This window comes from Phyllostomus discolor, chromosome 2 (assembly GCF_004126475.2).
Source record: "Phyllostomus discolor isolate MPI-MPIP mPhyDis1 chromosome 2, mPhyDis1.pri.v3, whole genome shotgun sequence".
Lineage (NCBI taxonomy): Eukaryota > Metazoa > Chordata > Mammalia > Chiroptera > Phyllostomidae > Phyllostomus > Phyllostomus discolor.
Window position 1 is genome coordinate 40857432 of NC_040904.2, and position 22794 is coordinate 40880225.

General features: G+C 39.9%; 1 protein-coding gene across 11 annotated transcripts in view; it reads right to left on the reverse strand.

The window, feature by feature from the left end:
* The window catches only part of PEX5L (peroxisomal biogenesis factor 5 like), a 205476-nt gene that overhangs the window by 36745 nt on the left and 145937 nt on the right, over positions 1-22794 (reverse strand). For all 11 annotated transcript variants that reach the window (XM_036017731.1, XM_036017733.1, XM_036017729.1 and 8 more), the window contains 3 exons: positions 20878-20995; positions 19895-19991; positions 12373-12468 (listed from right to left, as the gene is read on the reverse strand). In XM_036017731.1, coding sequence (XP_035873624.1) covers positions 12373-12468; positions 19895-19991; positions 20878-20995 — 311 coding nt within the window. The remainder of the gene's footprint in view (positions 1-12372; positions 12469-19894; positions 19992-20877; positions 20996-22794) is intronic.

Genomic DNA, 22794 nt, shown 5'->3' on the forward strand with positions numbered 1-22794 from the left:
GGCAAGTACCATATGATTTCACTTATACGTGGAATCTAAAAAATGAACAAACAAATGAAACAGAAACAAATGTATATACAGGGAACATTTTGACGGTTGACAGATGGGAGGGAGGAAGGGGCATGGATGAAAAAGGGGAATGGATTAAGATGTACAGGTTGGTAGTTGAAGATAGTCATGGGAATATCCAGTACAGCATAGGGCATGTAGTCAATACTAACTATGTATGGTGTCACATGTGTACTAGATTTATTGGGGTGACCACTTCATAAATTATATAAATGTCTAATTATTATGCTGTATACCTGAAACTAATATAATATTGCATGGCAGTTGTAACTGGAAAATGAAGTATTATTTAAAAAGAAACATAAATAATTTAACCAATGTATTGATTCTTTTCACTAAGAAGAAAACTATATATATTTTAAGATTATCCTCTCACCCCCTCAGTGTTCTGATGTAGCTTGCTTCCTAATGATAGGTGTTTAAGAAGAAAAAAAATTTCCAACACAGGCTGTTCAAGCTATTGGTTGCTATGGTGACCACAGTCTGTAAACTAATCAGCAAATCTAGAATCTGATAATCTTGTTGAAGGAAGAGGCTTTCTCCTCTGAGAATGGAAAATCTACTCTTCCTGGTAGAAAACGTGGGGATTCATTCTGATAGGTCATATGTGATGATGTGATACTACTAATTTTTCTCTTTCCTTTGGCCTTGAGGTAAGGAAACACAAAGATTTGACTCTAAATAAAGATTGAGGATAAGTTTCAATTTCCAGAAGATTATTAAATTTTTTTTACAAAACCAGGTGTAGATTAGAAAGCATTTGACATAAATTATGGTTTTTGAGTAAAGACTTAATTGTTCCTAGACTTTTGTATTTTTTTCTTTGAATATACTGTAATTAAGCACAATGTTTTTCAAATGTTAACAATACTGGTTGTGTTCGTTAGCTCAAAATTACATTAAAAATAAAAGTGGGACACACCCTTCAATCAATTTTTTGCAAAATCATAAACACTGATGCTGGTTAAGCTTTCCTAAAGAAAATAGGGCACAAATGTCCACATGAATGCCAGACTGTCAGATTAGGACATTGTGCTCATGGCACTGTTGTCCTATACTGCAGGAAACAAAGAGGATTATTTGGGTGCATTCAAGAGAAGGTTGAATGTTACTTCTCAGTGCCATCCAAACTCACATAACTTCTGTACTTTGCCTTCATTTGCACTCGTATGGTTTGTGATTATCTAGCTGTGTGTCATTCGAGGGAGTGGGGTACGACAGTAAAGAAGACAAAGTCCCTGCTGTCATGGAGTTTCCAGTGTAGAGGGAGCAGATAAAGAGTAAAAAAATATATGGATAAGTAAATACTATAATTTCAAATAATGGTTAGCACTTTAAGAAATAATTATGTAGATAATATACATTTTGTGAGTGGAAAGAAAAATAAATAATTACATAGGACAATTATGGAGGACTTCTTTTAGAAAAGGCCATTAAGGAAGACCTCTTAAAGGGGTCTAAGATCTGAATAATCCAGGTAAGAGCATTCCAGGCACAGAGTACAGAGATGGAACTAAGCCTGGAATGAATGGGCAGAAAAACCAGTGTGGCTGGAATGTCTCACTGGGGTGGGGACAAGGGACAAGAGGGAATGATAACAGGGGCCAGATCACGTCCGACGGACCATAAGAAAGGATGTTATTTCTCATTTTATTTGTGATGGGAAACTATGGGCAGCTTTTAACTGCCATTACTAGCAGGGAAGGGATAGGATCTTATGTGCCCTTTGAGAAGAGAGCTTGGAATTCTCTAGGGAGCAAGGCTGGAAGACAGGCAGCAAGGAAGGAGGCTGTGGCAGTGGTTGGGGCGAGGGATGTTGCTGGTGTGGAGGAAAGTTTGCACAGGGTTGGCAATAGATTTGGTTGAATGCCTTTGGTTTGGATGTTACTCCAATAGGACCTTCTGTTGGATTAGATGTGAGGCTGTAGAGGAAGAAAGGGTTTCAGGGTTTTGTTCTGAGCAGATAGTGGCACTATTATTGAAGCGGGGTGAGGACTGTTTTGGGATGAAGAGTTAGGCGTTAGGTATGTTAAGTACACAATGAATACTAGAACCCAAGTGGCAGCATCAGTAGGCAATTGGATATTCACTTGGGATCTCTGGGGAGAAGTATGTTTGAAAAGTCAGATTGAGAGCCATCAAGGTCTAGTCAGCCTTTAAATTCATGGAACTGAAAGAGACGGTGAAGGGACAATGTAGGAGGAGACAGGAGCAAGGGCTGTGTCCTGGGGCTCTGTGAGGTCACGAAGACAACTACGAGTGGAAGGGGGAGCAGGGGCTCGCTTGTACTGTGGCACCTGTGACGCTGTGTTAGGGTTCTTACTTCCCTTCATCTTTCACCAGATTTTGAGCCACTTGAGGGCAGGGATGGTGTCTCTCATTTCACTCTCTCTCTTACCTAGTGTAGGGTCTGACTGGAACAGTCACTTAACAAGAGTAATGTTATTTTAATCCAATAAATGACCACAGGATTCAATTTATGAGGATTAATTCAACTTCCTAATCAACTTTAAGTTGCTCCTCCTCACTTGTGTGCTACCCTAAAATCCCACGAGCAGGCTTCTGTTTAGATCACCAAACCCACAGGACCAGGTGGCACAACACCTGAGAGCTTTCTGCTTTGTGCTTATTTTCCTGAAGCAGAAAAGGCCTTCTGTCTGTACATATCACATCCATATTTTATGCAGAGAAGCCTCCTTTGACAGGGCTTTAGGAACATAACCATTTCATCGCAGAAACAATTTAGATATCGCTGGCGTAGAGGGGATAAAAGCATACGGCTCGGTTCAAGTCATGTCACACAGGTTTCTTAGCAGTCAGCATAGCTCAGTGGGTTTATGCAAAATGCTCCTGTTCTTTTGAAAATATTTCAGAGATCCTGTAAAAATACTGAAGAACCGGAATAATTTTACTGGATCACAATGTTGCTCAACTGATGTCATGCTTAGCAACGAGGCAAAACTTTTCAAAGCTGCTGCATTCCTGCCTACCGCTGCCCAGGCAGATGTGACACAGCTGCGAGGAGGAACCAAGCCCCTCCATGCAGGTCAGGTTTCACAAGGGCCCTGCAACCAGAGTGCCGAAGCCGGGGCTGTTTGCAGATGAAGGGCCACAGCGAGATGTGAGACGGGTTCATAAATATACAGAGAGCAAATTCAGCCTTGGGGTGTTCATAGATAAAATCTGAACTTATCTAAGAAAGATTTAAAAAGAGGACTCGTGTTCACGTCATTCATCCATTCCAATTCCTGGCACAACTGTAAAGAATGTCAAACTATAGTTTTTCAGTGTGGGAAATAATAATTTTGTGAATGCCACAGTCTTTTCAGTCACTATTGTTGAAACTTGGGCATCGGCCCAGACATGTGACATGTCCCCTGTAATTAGTTTTGTTGAAATTTGTTAACTTTAATAAACACACAAATAAAGGAAAAAAACACCAAAGAATGATGGAGGAAATCTGGAAAGAAGGCTAAAGAAAGCAATAAAAAATGAAAGAATTAAGAACTTTATAAGAACACAGATCTAGAAATGATTTTGGAAGAAACTGGAAAATATATTTTGGGCAATACGGTAGCAAGAAATCTCACAATTCCCCTTCACAATGGGGACCTTGACAAGGAACTTGTTAGGTAAAGACTGGGTAATGAGAGAATTCAGTTGGGATTGAAAAAAATGACTGAAGCTGGTGATGTAAGTCTGTGCAAGGAATTCAGCAACAGATCCGATCATAACTAGATGCTCCCTTTTCATATCAGGGCTTAAATTGCTGCAGCAGGAATTTAGATTAGACATAAAGAAAATGTACTCTGATTGAAATGATTGCAAGACATTGAAATGGGTCACCTAGGAAAGATTTAGAATATTCCTTCCTAGCAATTGCTAAAAACAGAACTGGTACTTAAGGATGGCCCTAGGCAAAAGTGAAGCATCATATAGTCACAGACTGGCACAGCAGAAGGCCACCTTAAAAATCATTGAACCAGGAGGTTCCCAAACTTGTCTGCACATCAAATGACCTGGGAAGTGTGTTCAAAATTCCAAGACCCAGGCCAGGGTCAGGCCCAATGAAATCACAGTCTCTGGAGGTGGGACACAGGCATCAGGATTTTTGGAAACTCCCAAGGTAGTTCCAATGGGTAGCCACGTTAGGGTGGCATGGATATAGTCTAATGGTCTCAAGTTATGGGTGAAAGAGTTGAGGCTCAGAGAGGGAAAAGGATGTTCCCAAGCTTGCCAGAGCAGGGAGTGACAGAGGAGAATCAAGGCCCAGGTCTCTTAACCTTTTTTTTAAAAATATTTTATTTATTTATTTTTAGAGAGTGGAGAAGGGAGGGAGAAAGAGAGGGAGAGAAACATCAATGTGTGGTTGCCTCTTTCATGCCCCCTACTGGGGACCTGGCCTGCAACCCAGGCATATGCCCTAGACTGGGAATCAAACCTTGACCCTTTGGTTCGCGGGCCCACACTCAAGCCACTGACCTACATCAGCCAGGCCCAGGTCTCTTAACCTTGATCTGATACAAATGTTTATGAAAGTAATACATTATCATTATAAATAATTAAAAAAAACATTGAAATTGTCAATAAAAATTAACAATCTCTCAATCCCTCCACCCAGAGATAAATTAACACCCTTTCATTTCCTTGTACTCTTTTCTCATAGTCCACAGGTGCTTTTAAATTTGAGAAAGTGGTAGTGGGAAAATGGAGATGATTGTACTTGAACAACAATAAAAACATGCAAAAGAAGTAAATTTTTGTAAAAGTTAGGCTCCTCCCTTTGAGAATGGTGGTAGGCTTTTTGGAAAGCCAGGGAGCTAGAGGTGCAGATGGTGCTTGGGCCACACCTCTGCCTTTTTTCTCCCCCTTCTGTGATGGACACACAGCACGAGGCCTCATCTTTCCTGATGTCTGCATTTAGCCTGAGAACCAAGTGGGTTCAGGATGGGCTATGTTAAGTCCTGAGTAATGATGCAAAGCCCAAGTGGAAAAGGCCTGCCTTGGGGAGTTAGTGTCAACAACAGCTGCACACACATAATAGGGACTCCGGGGGAAGCTAGATTGAGAAGCTGCACTGCTTTCTCTCATGTGGCCCCTTCCATTATACTAGGGATCCTTGCCTGACTAAGTCAAGAGCTCTACCTAAATTCATAGCAGTCTATAATTATGTGTGTGTATGTGTGTGTGTACAGGATGGGTGTGTGTTCTCACCCATCCCAACCAACCTGAAGGGTGCTAAACTATTATTTTGAATGGGGTATAGCTTTATTATTGATCCAAATGATCACTGTAATGTGGTCAACTCATAAAATCAAACCTCATTAATAAAAGAAATAATTCAATCTCACTTTTGAAGACAAAATTGTATTATTGCCACCTGACCAGTTAAACCTAAAACCTAATTTGTGAGGTGACTCTTAAATCTGATGGTCATAGTCAATCTCCATGCTTCCCAAAGCAATATATAGATTCAATGCAATTCCTATCAAGATCTCAATATCATATCTCACAGAACTAGAACAGATATTTCAAAAATTGATACAGAACCACAAAAGACCTCACATAGTGACAGAAATCCCGAGAAAGAAGAACAAAGTTGGAGGAATCATGCTACCTGTTATCAAACTATACTATTAGGACATATTAATCAAAACAGCATGGTACGAGCATAAAAACAGACACAGATCAGCTGAAGAGAATAGAGGGCCGAGAAATAAACCCATAACTTTATAGGCAATTAATATTTCACAGAGGAAGCAAGCATGTACAATGGGCTAAAGATAGTCTATTCAATAAATAGTGTTGGGAAAATTGGACAGATAAGTGCAGAAAAATGAAAACAGGCCACCTTCTTATACTACACACAACAATAAATTAAAAATGGACTAAAGACTTAAGTATTAGACCTGCAACCATGAAAATCCTAGAAGAAAACACAGACAGTAAAATCTCAGACATTGCTCATAGCAATCTTTTATCAGATATCTCTTCTCAGGCAAGGGAAACAAAATAAAAAATAAACTAATGGGACTACAACAAATTGGAAAGTTTCTGTACAGCAAAGGAAAACATCAACAAAATAAAAAAGAACCCATGGATTGGGAGAGCACATTTGCTGATAAATCTGATAAGGTGTTAATATCTAAAATTTATAAAGAACTTACAACACTCAACACCAAAATCCCCCAAATAATCCAATTAAAAAATGGGCAAAGGATCTGAGTAGATACTTCTCCAAGGAGGACATACAGATGGCCAATAGACTTAGGAAAAGAGGCTCAACATCAGTAATTGTCAGAGAAACGCAAATTAAAACCACAGTGAGATATCACCTCACACCTGTCAGAATGGCTATCATCAATACATGAACAATAAACAAGTGATGGTGAGGATGTGGAAACCTTTTTGCCCTGTTGGGAATGCAGACTGGTGCAGCCACTGTGGAAAGCAGTATGGAGATGCATTCTAATGACAGATGAGACACAGTCCTGTCTGTAAGAGGCCAGAGTCCAGTGTGGAGATGGAAATGTAAACCTATAATAACTATACCACGTGATAAGCTATACTTGAGCAATCTCCTGAGCTGCTCATACCTGCAATTCTTCTAACTCTAAGAGACAATCTTACTCAATTTTCTATTTGTAGCACCCAGCACAGTGCCTGGCCCATAGAAGAAGCTGAAACATGTCTAATGAATTTGAAGGCAGAGGCACCTGGTGAGACTAACCAGCTAAACACAATTCTAGGTGCTGGCTGGCTCTTCCCCTCCCTGCTAAGGCAGTATTTCTGGTGTGGCTGCAGGCTTGCCGACTGCCCGCATGCCCTTCCTCCTCTGCAGATGCCACACAGTTCTCTCTAGAGATCTCCCTTCCTGAAGGCAGCTTCAGGCTTCACTGAGCTCTTAGGGCTCCTTCTCTGCTTTGCACTTCTGTTCCTCCCTGTGCTCCTTACCAGGGACCTGTTGTTGCTGACAGTGCATTTAGGCTGCTGGCTAGGGAAAATACCTGGGAGGAAGGTCTTCTCCATTCTTATTGAGGGAAGATGCATTAAAAAAAAAGCCCCAAATAGGAATTTTTGGCTCTTTGTCCTAAAATTACAAAACTTTGAACAGAGATAAATTCGCAGTGATTTTTCTTTAATGAAGGCAAAAAGCCTATGGAGGCAAAAAGCCTCACGAGACCACCTTGAGCTTGAGCCATGTCAGCCTTTGCACAGAATAGTTCCCAGGTCATTTATGATATGCAATAAATATGCATGTGCATCAGCCATCTTTTCTCCAGTAGAAGATACTGCATTTTAGGATATTTTAACTCAAATGTTATGCATTGTATGTTGCCAGGTGCTACTTAGTATAAGTAAAAACTAGTTTGTACCATGCAGGAAACAAGACGTGCCCAGTGTTGCTCCACAGAAAATTGGTTGCTGCTTCCTGCATTCTTATATGTGTCTCACTGACTGACACTGAGACCAAGACAAACCCAGGGGATGACGCTTCAGCACAGTCCCTGGCAGGAACCTGTATGCCAGAGAGAGAACTGCTTGTTTATACTAGCTTTGAAAATGTAGGTACTAAATTTTATTGAGGTGATATGGCACTTTACATGCAATGATATCTATGGATGATAGAACGAATTGCCTACATTAGGTGATTAACAATCAGTTATCCATCTATTAATTAACAAATATTTACTGAATACTTACTAGGTACCAGATGTTGTCCTAGATATTGAGGTACAGTGGTAAATAAGAGAGAAGGACCCCTTTCTCACGGGAGGTACATTTGAAAGCAGAAAGACAACAAATGGACAAATAAATCAAAACAAACCAGTGATAAATATGAGGAGGAAAAACAAAGCTCTAGGTGCTGTGCTAGCAACGGGTGGTCAGGGTCAGCTTTCCTGAAGCCCTGACGCTCAAGCTAAAACTCAGACGAGGAGAAGGATCCAGCCACGTGGGGATGAGGGCAGAGAGTTTCCTCTGTCGGGGAAAGACAGAGACGGTGGGCAGCGAGGTTGCTGCGCGAGAAGAGGAGGAGGACATCAGCGCCCCAGGGCTCAGGAGGGGACTGGGGGGCAGACGCTGGACTGGGGGCCAGCTGCCAGGTCATTAGGCATGATGGTGGAAAAAATATATACATAAATAAAATAAAGAAGTTAGCACCTAAGAATGGAAATAGACTGTGAAATAGAAAGACTATCAAAATCAGATGATACAAAATATAAAATGGAGACTTTGGAAAAATTCAGTTTAGAAAATGATTTTTATCTCGTTCTCAACTATTATTAGGAACTGTCTGTCTGCCGAAGTCGATCTGCGGTACTGTTCCTTATTGGTCTAAGAATGAAGAAAGGGGCACTTCCGGTTCTTGTAAGAATCTTATGTCCTCTGTAATGTCTATAACTTACCACTTTTTCCTCAATTACCAACATAACACATGTTTCTGATGGAACATTTGGAAAATACAGATAAACTACGAGACAAAATAAAATATCCCAAATCCAGCCATCCGTTTCGACACACGCTCTTTATCCTTTACTGTAGAGTGTGGTGATTCGGGGTCTGGGTGAAAACCATGTGTTTGTAGCTTGCTAAATTAGGGTTGTTCCTTTGTCAATCTATCTTAATTGATTATACAATGACACATAACTGCAATCTGTTTAAGCCTCTGTCTCTCACCTGCAAAGTGAGACTAGTAGTATCACATCCCTTATAGGACTGTGAGAGGTGAATGAGAATCCACATAACGCTCTCGATGTAGTGCCTGGCTCATAGCACGTACTTGAACATGTTAGGTGTTACGCTATTTTTGTTTTATAAAGTTGGGATCCTATTTTAAAACTGTCAGTGTATAAATTATTATTCTAATTATCACTATTTTTACATGATCTTATTTTTCTGTAATATAGTTTTGTAAAACTATATTATAGAGAGAGATTTTAGAGATAATAGAGATATATTTTAGTTTAATCTGTATCATGAGACATTTAGGCTGTTTCCAAATTTTTACCATTTTTACCACTTGAAACAATTCTATAGATAAAATATCATCAACTTTCACAATTATTTCTCTAAGGTAAATTCTAAGAAGTGGCTGGGTCAAGGGTGTGTATATTTCCAAGCCTCTGATGCATTTTAGTATGTCTTCTGCTATGCACTTAGATTATGCCCTGGATATGAATAATGGCAGGAAGTACAGACCCCGTGTGTGTGTGTGGCTTTGTGGTCTGATGTACCATTAGCTTAGTGAAACACTCCCCATCTCTCACCTTTTTTTGTTCACACCTGTTCTCACCTTCTGATCAGCAATCATCCTCCCTTATTCCTTCAGGAAGCTTCTCAGTTCCAGGCTTCCAGCCAAGCAAATTTGCTTACAATTTTCTGATTTGCTGGAAATTTTGTACTTTCTATTTATAGGATTTTAGTCTGTTAGAAGCCCAATTCCCTCACCTTACAGATAAGGAAAGGAAAGTAGACGGAACAAGTGATTTGTCCACATTGGTCCTCTGGCCCATGCTACTGTGAGCTAATTAAGGCTGGCTCATTATCCCTAGTTCCTAGTTCAGCAGCCCGCACATATAGAGGGCCAGTAATGTTTGTCGAATGAATGACTACTTGAAGTAACTTACAGCCTCCTAGGATTTTGTAACTGGAAAGGACCATACAGGTATGGAAACTGAGGCCCGCACTGTTGATGAAATGAAGCTCTCAGAGGGAGACTGAAATAACAACTGAGGAGAGACAAGGAGGAGACAGGAGAAGATAAGCCCGGGGGTGGGGGGGTGAGGTGGGCGTCACCGTAGAGCAGGGATCGGGCTGATTCTGCCTTGTTCCAGGGAGGGTGAGGCCCAGACGAAGCAGAACTGGAAGCTGCTGGTAGGCCAATTTCAGCAGGATACGGGGAAGGGCTTTTTAACAGTCGAGACTGTCAAAAACTAAAATAGGTTTTCCTGAAGAGAAGTGAGTTGTCCCTAATTAGAGATGTTGAAGTAGAAACAGGGTACTTTGGAATAAATAACTTGCCAAGTATGGCTGAATAGAAAATAATTGGTTTCTGTGCCTGGTTGGGATACATGACTTCTAAGGTGTCTACCAAAACTGAGATGAAATGATTTTGTGAGTATGTATATCTGTACATCAGTATATCTACACCTATATATCACATAGAGATAGATGGATAATTTTTGTCTTGTTGATATGTTACTTCAAAGTGTGAACTTACTGTCTTCCTCATTATAAATAGGAACAGATAAATTCTGTCTGTAGTGATCCAAGATGTTATGGTTTTAAATAATTTTCTCTCTTTTTTTAAAAGATTTATTTATTTATTTTTAGAGAGGGAAGGGAGGGAGAAAGAGAGAGAGAGAGAAAGAGAGAGAGAGAGAGAGAGAGAGAGAGATAGAAAGACATCAGTGTTTCTGGGGCCGTGGCCTGCAACCCAGGAATGTGCCCTGGCTGGGAATTGAACCTGCGATACTTTGGTTCACAGCCCACGCTCAATCCACTGAGCTACGCCAGCCAGGGCCAATAATTTTCTCTTTAGTGCTAATTCAGTGCACTACATGCAGCAGGAGATCAAAAGATAAATTTAAATTAGTTCTTAAGTCTGAAAAAATCTACCTTTAAGATAAATTGAGCTATGGGCTCCATGCAGTTGGATAGTGTGGTCTCAATCAAATATATATGTTGATCACATTGAAGAGCTCTAAATACAGATTATTTTTTTAAATAAAAAAGGTTAAAATTAAAAAAGAAATTTGGGTAGATTGTGTTGTGATGAGATAAAAGTGTTCTCTTACTGGGTTTCTGAATGATGATGTGAAATTATGGCTGGAATTATTTCCTAGAATACAAAGAATCCTTTTACTACAAAACTGAAAATATGATTTAATTGTATTACAAGCATGGAGTTACTGAAAGACTGCTTTTAGCATAACAATTTTACCCAAATTTTAGCAATAAGACAGCTACATAAACGAACCATATTACAAGAATACTTTAAGTTTTCGAGACTTCCTATCAGCAATAAAAATGGAGATTCTGACAAGTTCCTAATTGGGTTCGGGGAAAGCTCCACTCTCAGACGGTGAAGTGGCAAAGCTGTGATGGGTCCCACACACGGAGTTTCTGAAGCACTCTTTGTGATTCTGACCAGAAGGAAAGTGGATAAAAAAACAGCAAAGAGTGCCTTGTTTGGCTTCCCTTCTTTCTTCCTTCCTTCCTCTTCCTCCTCCTCCTCCTTCCTCATTGAAAGGCTAAGTAAGCAAATTATTGTTTGAATTAAGTATCTCATTTGATTTATCAACACTGTAATTGTTTGGAATGTTCTTTTTTATTTTTCAATTACAGGTGACATTCAATATTATATTAGTTTTAGGTGTACAGTGTAGAGGTTAGACATTTGTATAACTCATGAGGTGATCCCTCCATAATTCCAGGACCCACCTGGCACTGTTCATAGTTATTACAATATTATGGACTACATTCCCTATCTGCACTTTATACTCCATGACTGTTTGGTAACTACCAATTTGTATTTCTTAATTCCTTCACCTTTCTATCTATCCCTTCAACCCCCATCCCACCTGACAACCATCAGTTTGTTCTCTGTATCTATGAATTTGTGTTTTTGTTCATTTTGTTTTTTAGATTTGAAAGGATATGTGCATCCTTAGGTTTACTGCAGCATTATTTGCAGTAGACAAGATATGGACGCAACCTAAGTGTCCATCAATAGACAACTGAATAAAGAAGATGTGGTATGTACATATACAATGGAATAGTACTTGGACATAAAAAGCATGAAATCTTACATTTGTTTTGGATATTCTTAACAGCAAAAAAATTACAGCTTGAATCAGGATAGGCCCTCCATTGGCTGGAATATTTCAGCCATGCCTTCTCAGTTAGGAGAATGTATAATATTCCCGGGCAGCAAGACCTTCTATGTTTCAGGCCTTGTGTATATGCCAGAGAGCTAAAAATGTCAGGCATGGATCTTGGCCTCACGGAGACACAGAGAAGATGCATAATATAGGCTCATCTTAGAACCCAGGTGAGTCTCAGAGTTCTCCAGACAGTCACTGCAAATTCACCACAGAATCGGCATAAGAGGGGACATCTATTAGTCACTCCTGGTAGGAAGTCAAAAGTTCTCTGGTAATGGGTCTCATTTTAACAGTCATAGTCAGGTTTATTTCATGTCTGCAAAGTAAAACTCATTTCATGTGTTTCCTGCTGAAATTGTATTTTTGGAATTCCTGTCTTGGAAACATGACACAAAAACAGTTTTAGAACAGTTACCTCCACTGCTGCTTTTGCCCTTTCAAATTCCTCTTCTAAGGAGTGGTTTCTGGAGAGTAATGCACTTCCCCAGCGCTGCTCTTTGGTCAGCCGAGCCTGAAATAAATCAGACACATGGTGTTACAATACTGGAATCCCATAACACAAAAGTACAATTATTTTTCCTTTTCCCATATTCCCCTAGAGTTTAAGTAGCACCTGCAACTGATGTCATTTTTGGAGTACTTTGCAAGCACGATATTGCCCAAACTGGCAGGGCGCCAAAATGTGTGGGCACACGCACGCATGATTCATCTCACAGGGTCTCAGCCCTGGTCACGTTGAAACCAAAGATCTTACTTTAATTAGCCTTGGTGGTAGGCATTAATATTTTAGTAAGTCTCCCATATGGTTCTAACAGGCAGCTGGAATGGAGAATCTCCATCAGAAGATGAGACCTAGAAGCTGATACTCAAGCTGTCAGCTTGTTAGAAGGATCAGCCTCAGGTAGAACTGGGGAAGCTGTAGAAATGAATGGTGGTGGTAAGGTCTTTCTCTTTAAGTGGGTAGCAGGTCTGCACGCTGCACCATCTTTCCTTTGCCTTCCCTCTGTTGGCGCACATCTGCCTTACGTCCCATTTCCTGAGTTCACCGTTCTCTGTTAACTAACAGTCAGGTAGATGAAATCAGGGCTGGTGACACCAACTGCTCAGTCACAGTTAACAGGCTTAGCAAAGAGTCTGCTGGAATTTTAAAACATGTTAATTTTCAATTTGACAAACAATGAATACTTTCTTTTTGAAAAATTAATTGTGGATAATAAGAGGTGCACCTCCAGACTATTTTCTCTGTAGGCCTGTGAAAGGCCCGCAGACAACCGAGGCAGGGAGGGAACGGGACCCAAACGTACCAGGGAAACGAACTACCGTGGGTTCTGGGGGTTAGGGTGGAGACATGGCTTTTTGCTGGCTACCCTTCATCCCGTCACAGCCCTTGTCTGACACTCTTGGGTCACAATGTTTGATGAACAAATATATGGATGCAGATGGTTTACAACCTTTCAAATTTGTAAATGTGAGGGGGTTATAGCCTGGTAGAAAAGTAAACCCCAAAGGTGATGGAATATTTTTTTCTTGTCGAGTGTTACCCAGTCCTGTCTCTAACTTGGCAAACTGATTTTGGCATTTCTTTCCCAGCTGGTTATATGAGCCTCCATCTCTTAATTCATTGCTTTTGGAACCTACTCTTACATCTTCCTGCTGGTTCCTTCATTAAGGAAATAAACAAAGAAGTAAATTTTAAACTGTGGATGCATGGCAAGACCTGAGCTTTGTGTGTTTGTGTAATAATGTCATGAATGACCTGTGAACGGCATTAGAAGGAAAATAAAGCATCAGTATTTTTGTTCCAAGCCACCTTCTTCTGTCCCAGGCACTTTTCACCAGTGAAATACGATCTGTCTTTCCCGTGAAGCCTGACCTCACAGGACTCCATTACTGCCACCAGCTTCCCTTCATCAATGTTTCATGACCCGAGTGGATTAGGAGTCACAGGAGACAAAGGGAGAAGAGGAAAATCTCTGTCTCAGGATTCTAGACTTAACAGTTCACATTCTCTTTACCACCTGAAACAGCAAGTATAAAATCTTATCATGCAAATGAAATTATATTTTGCTAGTACAATTGCTACTCAGGTAAATGGTATTTTCCATGTTGTTAGAAAGGCTTTGGATTATTACTAAACAAGTGTTATCTACCTCATGTTTGAAAGGCATATATTTTGCCCAGAGAAGCATGAGATGAACGTTATAAAATACAGGGAAATACTGAATGTAAAAAAGCAGTTTTCAAGTTGAGGTTTGTGTGCAAATAAAGATTATGGGCAAACCCGTGATAATGGGAAAGCCTGTGTGAGCAGGGCTTGTAAACTGTGGCTGTGGCTTAGTGTTGACCTAGAGGAATGGCAAACAAGACTGTGACACCCATTTGTTTGGGCCACAGCTGTTCCAGGGGCACAGTAGTGCTCTGTATCAGTAGCTCTCCTGCGTTAGTGGGCATCAGGATCCCCTGGAGGACTGACTCAAATGCAGGTTACTGGGTCCACCCCTAGGGTTTCTGGTTCAGTAGGTGGGGTGAAGCCCCAGAATCTGCCTTTCTAACAAGTTCGCAGGTGATGCAGATCAGGCTGGTGGAGGGACCACACTAGGAGAACTTCGGGTCTCGGTACTGGCACGGTGCACGTGCAGGTGGAACTCGGGAGTTCATACATGTACTCTGACAGAGACATTTCTTCTTTGAGTGATTTTGAAAAAATGCTCCACATTTACAGCAACCTACTGGAAGTGCCTTAGCATTAAAAACAGCGTTTTAATTGGTCTAAGCTAATTGATTTTAGGGTCTTGCACTCTCCAAAGAAGGAGACATTAGTTCCTTCAGCTTTGTTTGGAATTATAAGCACTAGGTGAGATGAAGAAGAAAGAAATTAATTCTTTAAAAAGACTATTATGTTTTATTTCCCTTATTCAAAATTGTGAGTATGACCAAAATTGTGATTTGAAACTGGCCATACTGGTGGCTGAGGCTGTGCTGGCACAGCTTTGTTGGCTCCTCTCGCTGCCGGTCACTTATCGCTTCTTGTGCATCGCTTTTATGCTGAGATCTCCCACCAGAACACTTTTTTAGAAAGCTCAGCATCTTTTCAAAAGAAATGGAAGGGGCAAAGGGATCTGCATAACTGTAGAATAGAAAAATGTAACAACTAGCAGACCTGAGGTGACAATATAACAAAGTCATGAAAAACGTAACCTCTGGAGTCAGACTGCCTGGGGCCAGACCTATTTACTGGGAACTGGTGACCCAGGACAAACGACTCGGTTGCATAATCCTCAGTCTGCACAATGTGCATTCACTTACAGAATCAATACAAGAACTGAGAACAATAATTCATGTAAATACACACACAAAATGCTCAGTACATAGTAAGTGTTCAATAAAACTTGGCCTTTGTTTTCATCTTTCTGGTTAGTACTTAATCAGGTGTGGCTTTAGAAATACCTTAAAAATATCTGTGCTGACAGCACCTTTGTTCAGTGGTTACTGAAGACTAGTTGGATTCTTAAGCTAAACCAGATAATTTAAACACTTGCTTCAGTGAGATGTTCAGATTTTTTTTCTTGATCAGTCAGCAGACTTTTATCATTGAAAGCTCACAAATAAGCCCTACTTAAGTATAAAGAGCAAATTCTGAGCTTGTGCGAGGAGGGTGTACATGGTTCCCATCTCCATCCAACTATTAAATTCTGTATTGTAGAGCATCAAGGTGAATCACTGCTGATTTTGAAAAGAGATGGACAGTCTATTATCATGACTAACTCACAGGTATTTTTGAAAGTAGCTTCAACATGATCAAGAATGAAATTTTTTCTTTTTATTTTTCAACCCTTTACCCATTAACCACTACTTACAAATTATTAAATTTGACAAGTGTGTATTGTTTCTTCTCTTCATTAGCATTCTCTAATTTTTTACTTCAACAAGTATTTGTTGAGTACTTCTTATGTACAGATTTCCTACCATGCCAAAAACGATCATTTGGCTTTCTTCTATCCTTTCTTGCCCTCCTTTCCTTATTTCCTTCCTTCCACCTTTGCTTGCTTCCCTCCTCATTGGCAGCTCACTGCGTATGTCCAGGAGGGGCAAGGGAATGTGGGTGTGGCTCCGGTACCATCTTCCAACAGGCAAAACTCTATGTATAGTGTACTATCTGTTTCTAAGTGATACTTCCTCCAGTTGAATCCCTCTTTCTAATTTTTTCACCACCTCACTATGGCTTTATGAATAGTTGACAATCACATTTGTTGAATCAAAGTGGAATAAAATGGGAGCCATCCACATTTCTAAGAGTTTGAGAATGAATTTGGCAGAGGAGGCACAAAATTGTACGTAGTTTCAGATCAGATGACAATCCTAATCTATCTTAAAAAGTTTCTGGAAGTGAGTGATAACTATTTTTTAGAGTCACTTGACTCATATTAACCCTATAAACACAGCAATCAGGCTTGCAATGAGAACGGAAACAGATGATTTGGGAGTTTTCTCAGGTGGATAAGCTTGATGTGGCTGATTCAAGGTGGGGTGTGGTTAAGAACAAGGGCTTTCCAAGCTGATGGGTGTGAATTGAATTCTGGCTCCTCTGCTCCTCAGCAGTGTCACCTTGGGAAAATGATTCTGCCTTCTAAGATGCATTACTTATCTGAGAAATGGGGATATTAATTTCCAAGATTACCGTAAGCATGTCAAAGAATATATTAGAACTTTTTCACATTATACACATGAAGTGTGTAATACGACAGCTATTCAATGTATTTCCTTTGCACCACTAGGTTAAAAATTTAGACAACATATCTGCACTTACATCTTAAAGTTTACATTGTTAAGTTTTGGGACACTGCCAACCTGATGGAATTATAATATGCAGAAGGACTCATTTGCAGTGCCAAGCCAGCAACATCAGAGATGTTGCTGGCAAAAAACAACAAATTTTACAAGATTGGGATTAAGTATCAGAGAACCTGGTTGCCACACATCGCACATTTTCGTGAAGCCCAACTAGATGGGCAAAGAGCCCGTCTTGGAGCTCTCCTTCCTGTGTCCAGACTGGAAAAAGGAACGCTTGAGCCATGAGTCTCCAGCAGCAGTTGGAGTCTTTTCTTTTGCCTCACCACTCTCTCGACCCATTTGTGGAAACAGCTAATTTTACATCATTACTTTCTGTGTTTTTCTTCAGTTTTTCGAATGTTTTCTAATTTTTTCAGATTGCATAATTTCTTTAAACATTCAACTCCAGGGCATACTAATTACATAGTTTGATTGTGTCAAAAACCTTATTTTTAAATATATAGAGGTTATGTAATTTATCATAATCTCTTGCCACTCTGATTAGCGTATTCGAAACCCTGTGTGGAAGAGACTGTACTGTGTTTCCTTTGCTCCGTCTTGATAAGAAATGAGCTAATGTAAGAATTCTTCTCATTGTGAACTTCCATTTTCTTTGATTCTGAAATATGTTTTTTAAACAAGGCTTGCAAAGAGCTCCTCACCTGTTGGGCCTAGGATTATTTAAGTCGTCCTGAAAGAGAAGAAAAAATTTTCTTGATTTTCTGTGAGCTCTTAGAGTGATGGTGGAGCAGTGACAAGTTTTGGGGAGCTAAAGTTGTTTACTGAATGGTTTGCAAGTCAGTTTTGAGTGTTTATACTACTTTCATCATTTTATCTATGTAAAGTGATCCTATATTTAAGAGCAATCTGCTTCTAATAGTAAAAACACTTTTTGGTTTTTATTAAAAGTAGTTTAGTCAGTCTACCCTTTGTCATTTGAATGACAGTATTTCAAATGATTAAATCTCAAGTTCATGAAATTTTCTTAATTTAACCATAAGCTGGAATTAAAATGAAAAGATTGTGAATTTACTTGGTTAAGGGAAATCATGATAAATAAACACATAGTATTTTTTAAAAATGGTTACATTCTTTACAAATAAGTAACTCTCTCAGAGGAGTCATTTTGGTACATCTAGACAGAGAACTGTCGCAGCACATTTTGTTTTATTTTCATTTATTTTTTAAAAAAGATTTTATTGATTTAATTTTAGAGAGAGGGGAAGGAAGGGAGAAAGAGAGGGAGGGAAACATTGGTGTTTGAGAGAAACATTGCTTGGTTGCCTCTGGCACAGGCCCACAGCTCAGACACGAGCCCTGACCAGGAATCGAACTGGTGACCTTTCTCTTTGTGGCACGAAGCCCCACTGGCTGGACTACACCAGTCAGGGCACAGTGCATTTTCCATTGTTTTGCAGGAAAATATTGGGAGTCTCATACAAATTTTCCAAAGCACATTGTTTTTGCTTAAAAGCACACTGTTGGGTCAGTGGTGGGATGAAATCAGACAACCAGCAGGAGAGTAGCAGTCACTGGAATAATGAGATACTGCACCGTGGGTCTCCACAGCAACCAGGACCCCAGCTGATCTTCCCCTCCTCCAGCTCCATACAGAGCCAAGTCTCCCCCAGCTTGAGAAACACACGTCCTAGTTCCACTTCAAATTGTCCCAAGGATCCCACTTCACGAAACAGTACCAATGACATTAGTCATGTCTAAATTTCTAACACTTTTATTAAGAAATGTTTCTCTAATAAAAGCTATTATTTTGCTTTTAAAAAAGACACATTTAGAATGAACCCAGAGGAGGAAAAGATATTTCATGCTACATTTACAATTCATTAAGCTTCCCAGCATTCTTTGTTCTGGATGTTAGTTGAGTTGCTTTCCAGCAGAGTTCTGGGGGCAGTACTGTCCACCCTTCCTTGCGGAGGGTGAGGTGCACGAGGGAGGTGCTGTTGGTTTACACAGCCAGTCTCTGTCACTTACTGGTTGTGATGCATGCACAACTTCCTAACTCTCACTGTGCTTTGCTTCCCCATCTGTACAGTGAGGGTAATAAATTAACTCATGGTGCCATTGGTCGGGATCAAATAGATATTTATAATATATATTGGCAGGCCTTATCATAGCATTTAATAATATTTGCTATTATTATAATTATTCTTTACCTGAAATAATATATTTCTTTTCTTAGTTTCAATATCTTATCTAGCAAGCTCAAGAGAATATTTCAGGCTTACTTCATTCGACCCCTTGTTTTTAACTAAATTGTAGAGTGTATGAATGTAGACACATTTCTTCAGAGATGTTTGTGGCTCTAGATCCAGGCTGTACCCTTGTAAAGCATTTGAGTGAATGAAAAGATTTAGACTGACTTTGGCCTTCTTGGCAGTTGTAACCACGGGAGATAACCGGTCCTAGACAAGTCAGTTATACTATAGTCGAGAGTCAAGTAGTGGGCAGACTGGTGGTCAGGTTTCCGCCCTGCTGCTGCCAGGGGGTGAGCTGAGTTGTCCAGGAGAAGGAGTTTTACTTCACTGAGACCCTTTAAAGCATCTTTAAAGTGAGGCTAATAATAGTTCACAGGAGTATTTCAGTATTAGATATAACATATGTACGGCACAGAGTCAAGTGCCTAATCCTTAGTGGGCACGCTCACAAACGGTAGCTCTTAGTGTTACCACTCCTGCTAATACTATAATTATTTAACCCTTCTTTGAAATTTGTTTCAATGTGGCAGTCAGGCTCCTGATTTATAATAAGCACCCTGTTCCACCGGGCATGGATGGAAATGAGCACTCAGTATGTAATTTCCTCTTCTTTGTTTCTGCGGCATGGTAGTGCTAATAATGGAGTAGTACAGATTTTGTATTGCCAAATAATGCAACAGCAAGTGCTGGAGACAGAAAAAAGTGCTACGGACGCATGATTTCATTAACTCATTTTCCAGTCTAGGCACAGAGACAGATACTGAGTAAGAAAGCGCATTATAATACAAAATAAAGAAAACATACTTAGAAATTTTTGTGAAAATTTATGTAAAATATTTAAGATATAAACCATCTCTTAGAAAAGACGGGTTCACGGAAGAATCGATGTGTTACCTGTGTGGGAGGCACTAACTCCAACTCGGCCGCCGACTCGGAGTTCAGCGCACTTTTCCCGCCGCTCAGCTCTGGTTGAGACCTGTGCTCTGAGGACCTGCACAGGATCAGTGAAGGCAGCTAATGAACACCGAGAAGCAGATTTAGCTAGAAACCCAGCCGAGAAACCTAGGTAACTGGCATCATTGAGAGTCACGGGAACAAAGCTCTCGCCAGGATTTTGATGAAAAAGGTAACTTTTATATGTTTTTATTATAATGACCATCTTTGGGATTTAAGCGGCTGCGATGTGCTAGGTGTTATTGCCTGTGATTTAGAATTCAGTCCAATTATGTGCAAAAAGTAAATGAATGCAACGCCGCTCCTCTAACAAAGTTCTGCTTTATTAAGAAGTATTATTTTGAGGGCAAGAGAGATTTCCACAAAGCCTCTCAGGCATGATATAATCCTCGTATGGAACATAAAATGTCATAACAAGTGGAGGTGAGTGAGGGGCAAAAGGGGACTAAAACAGGCTGTCCTTTAGGAAGATTTAAAAATATGGCAAAATTCAGGAAGCCAGTTTTTCTCATGGCCTCCCAGGATTACCCTTAAATAGTAAATTAACTGATAGTGATGACGAAGAAGGTCAGAAAAGGTTACCTGTGCACCCAGAAACCTTTAATTTAACTGTCATTCATGTCATATATTGAACATGCGCATCAGCAGACACATGCATGTACCTATTTTGATCAGCTCAATTATACATTCAGAAAATTATCAACAAGTAATGAATATTGAATTATGAATATTGGCAGGTTTTTGACAGTTTAGATGAAATAATTTAGTTTTAGAAGCCACAGTAATTAACACTGATATATATGGGGTTATATGTGGCACCAAGTATTTGGATTGACTTAACTCATTGGCTATTTCAGTACATGAGAGGAAAAACCTACACAATTGACACATAAATGGTTATTTTCTGATTTAAAATATCTTACCACAATAGTTCTTTTGAGCCAGTCCTAGATGAGCATGATTTTCTCTCTGCCATTGGATGGCCCTTGTGATCGCCATGAAACTTAACATCATCCCATTTTTCCAGTTGTGTTTGAATGTCTAGTGAGGAGACAGGAAGGGGGTGAGGGAGACGGGGGGGAATATGAGGAGCAGAGAGAAAAAGGGAGATTGGTTAAGATTGAGAAGCGTCATACTAGTGAACTTTACTCAACTGATGTTTTCAAACCCTAAGACCATTTCATTAAGATCACGTGAAAATTAAAGCATGTGCAGCAAAATAAAAATGAAACCTATTAATGAAATTAGATTGCTTTTACAGTCAAACAATCAGGTTGTTTTACCTGAATTTATTTCAAGAGCTGTGTGCATTCTGAATTCTGTGCATGAGTCCATGGACTCTGGTGGGAATGAGCCTGTGGAGTACTGTATCCTATGGACCTCCATGGAAGGCAGTGGCTGGGAGGCACTGCTGGCAGGTCTCTAGACAGAAATTCTGTTTAAAGAGGCTCCCTGTTAAAAGGAGGTGAGAATAAACTAGAACACCTTTCACAGCTTTTGCACAGACTGCTTAATTTCTCGCCAAGGAGGGAATTAACAAAGGGGATGGAGAGAAAGGAGGCAATGGAGAAAGCCAAGAGAATGCCGGCACCGTTTTCTCCTTGTGGCTTAATCCTTACAGATGAAGAGCCTGGAGGGTCCTTTCTTGTTAACAAGTGTGTGACTGTAAATAAACCATCGAGACAATCTTGGGGTCCATTTTTTTCCTTATGAAAAGATAGGTTTGCCGTTAGTGTCCTCCAAAGTTCTCTAAATATTATTATAACTTGTTATAGAAACATTTTCTCAAAAGCAGAGAAATTTAAGTTTCTTTATATTGATAGTGTGTTATATTGTAATGTGTTTAATAATATATTTTTACATAAATGTATAAATTTCATTTACTCATTTGTGTAGTTGAATAAACCTTGAACACATGGATGGTGAGGAAGTACTAGAGAGTTATAAAGTTTTCCTCAAAGAGACAGGCCTCAAAGCAGGGTAGGGCGGGCGAGAAGGGATCCTGGTGTGCAGCTGGTGTGAAATGCGTGTTGTTCTGCTCGCTTCCTCTAGGGTCTGTCTCTGGGTGACACCATCTACATCCGTAAGTGTGATATCCATTCATAGGCTTCAGACGTTCAGATCTCCATTTCCTGCTCAGCTCTCTCTCCTGAGTTCTAGAAGTATACACTTAAGAGTCTTTGGGACATTTCCACAGAGAAGTCCCACAGTTTCCTCAAATAAAAAATAAGTTTACAGTTGCAAGCTTGCAAAACATGGAGTTTCTTCTTCTTATTTATTAATTATTGTATTACTTTCCATAAGAACAACTGTAAACCTACTTTTGCCCCACCCTGCACAAAAGGCTCAAAACTGAACTCAGTGGTTTCCACCTTGTCTTTCTCCCTCCCTCCTTCCCCTCCTGTATCCTCATCACAGAGTTTGGCACAATCTAGATGTCTTCCTTGCTGGCAAACACACGTCTTCTCAGTCCACAAGTCCTGTGTTAATTTTTTCCAAATGTGTCTTCCTCTAATCATCCTCTCTGTCACGATCTTAGATGTTTGTATTGGTCTTTATATTCCCACTCCTTTCTATACACACCCACCAGATAAAAGTTTTTTTTTTATTTTAAGGTAGAATTTGTTGATGTCACTCTCATGTGGAAAACCCTTCAACCCTGCCAAACTCAAGGCCATGGCTTCCGAGAACTCCCATTATCTTGACCTCCAGAGATTCTCAGACTTATTTTTCACTATTTGAATCCTATTACAATACTTGTATTTGCTTGAAAAGATATAATTTTTTTGTGCTTGTCTATTTGTGTGTGAATCCCTTTCTCTTCTGCATCAAAAATATGC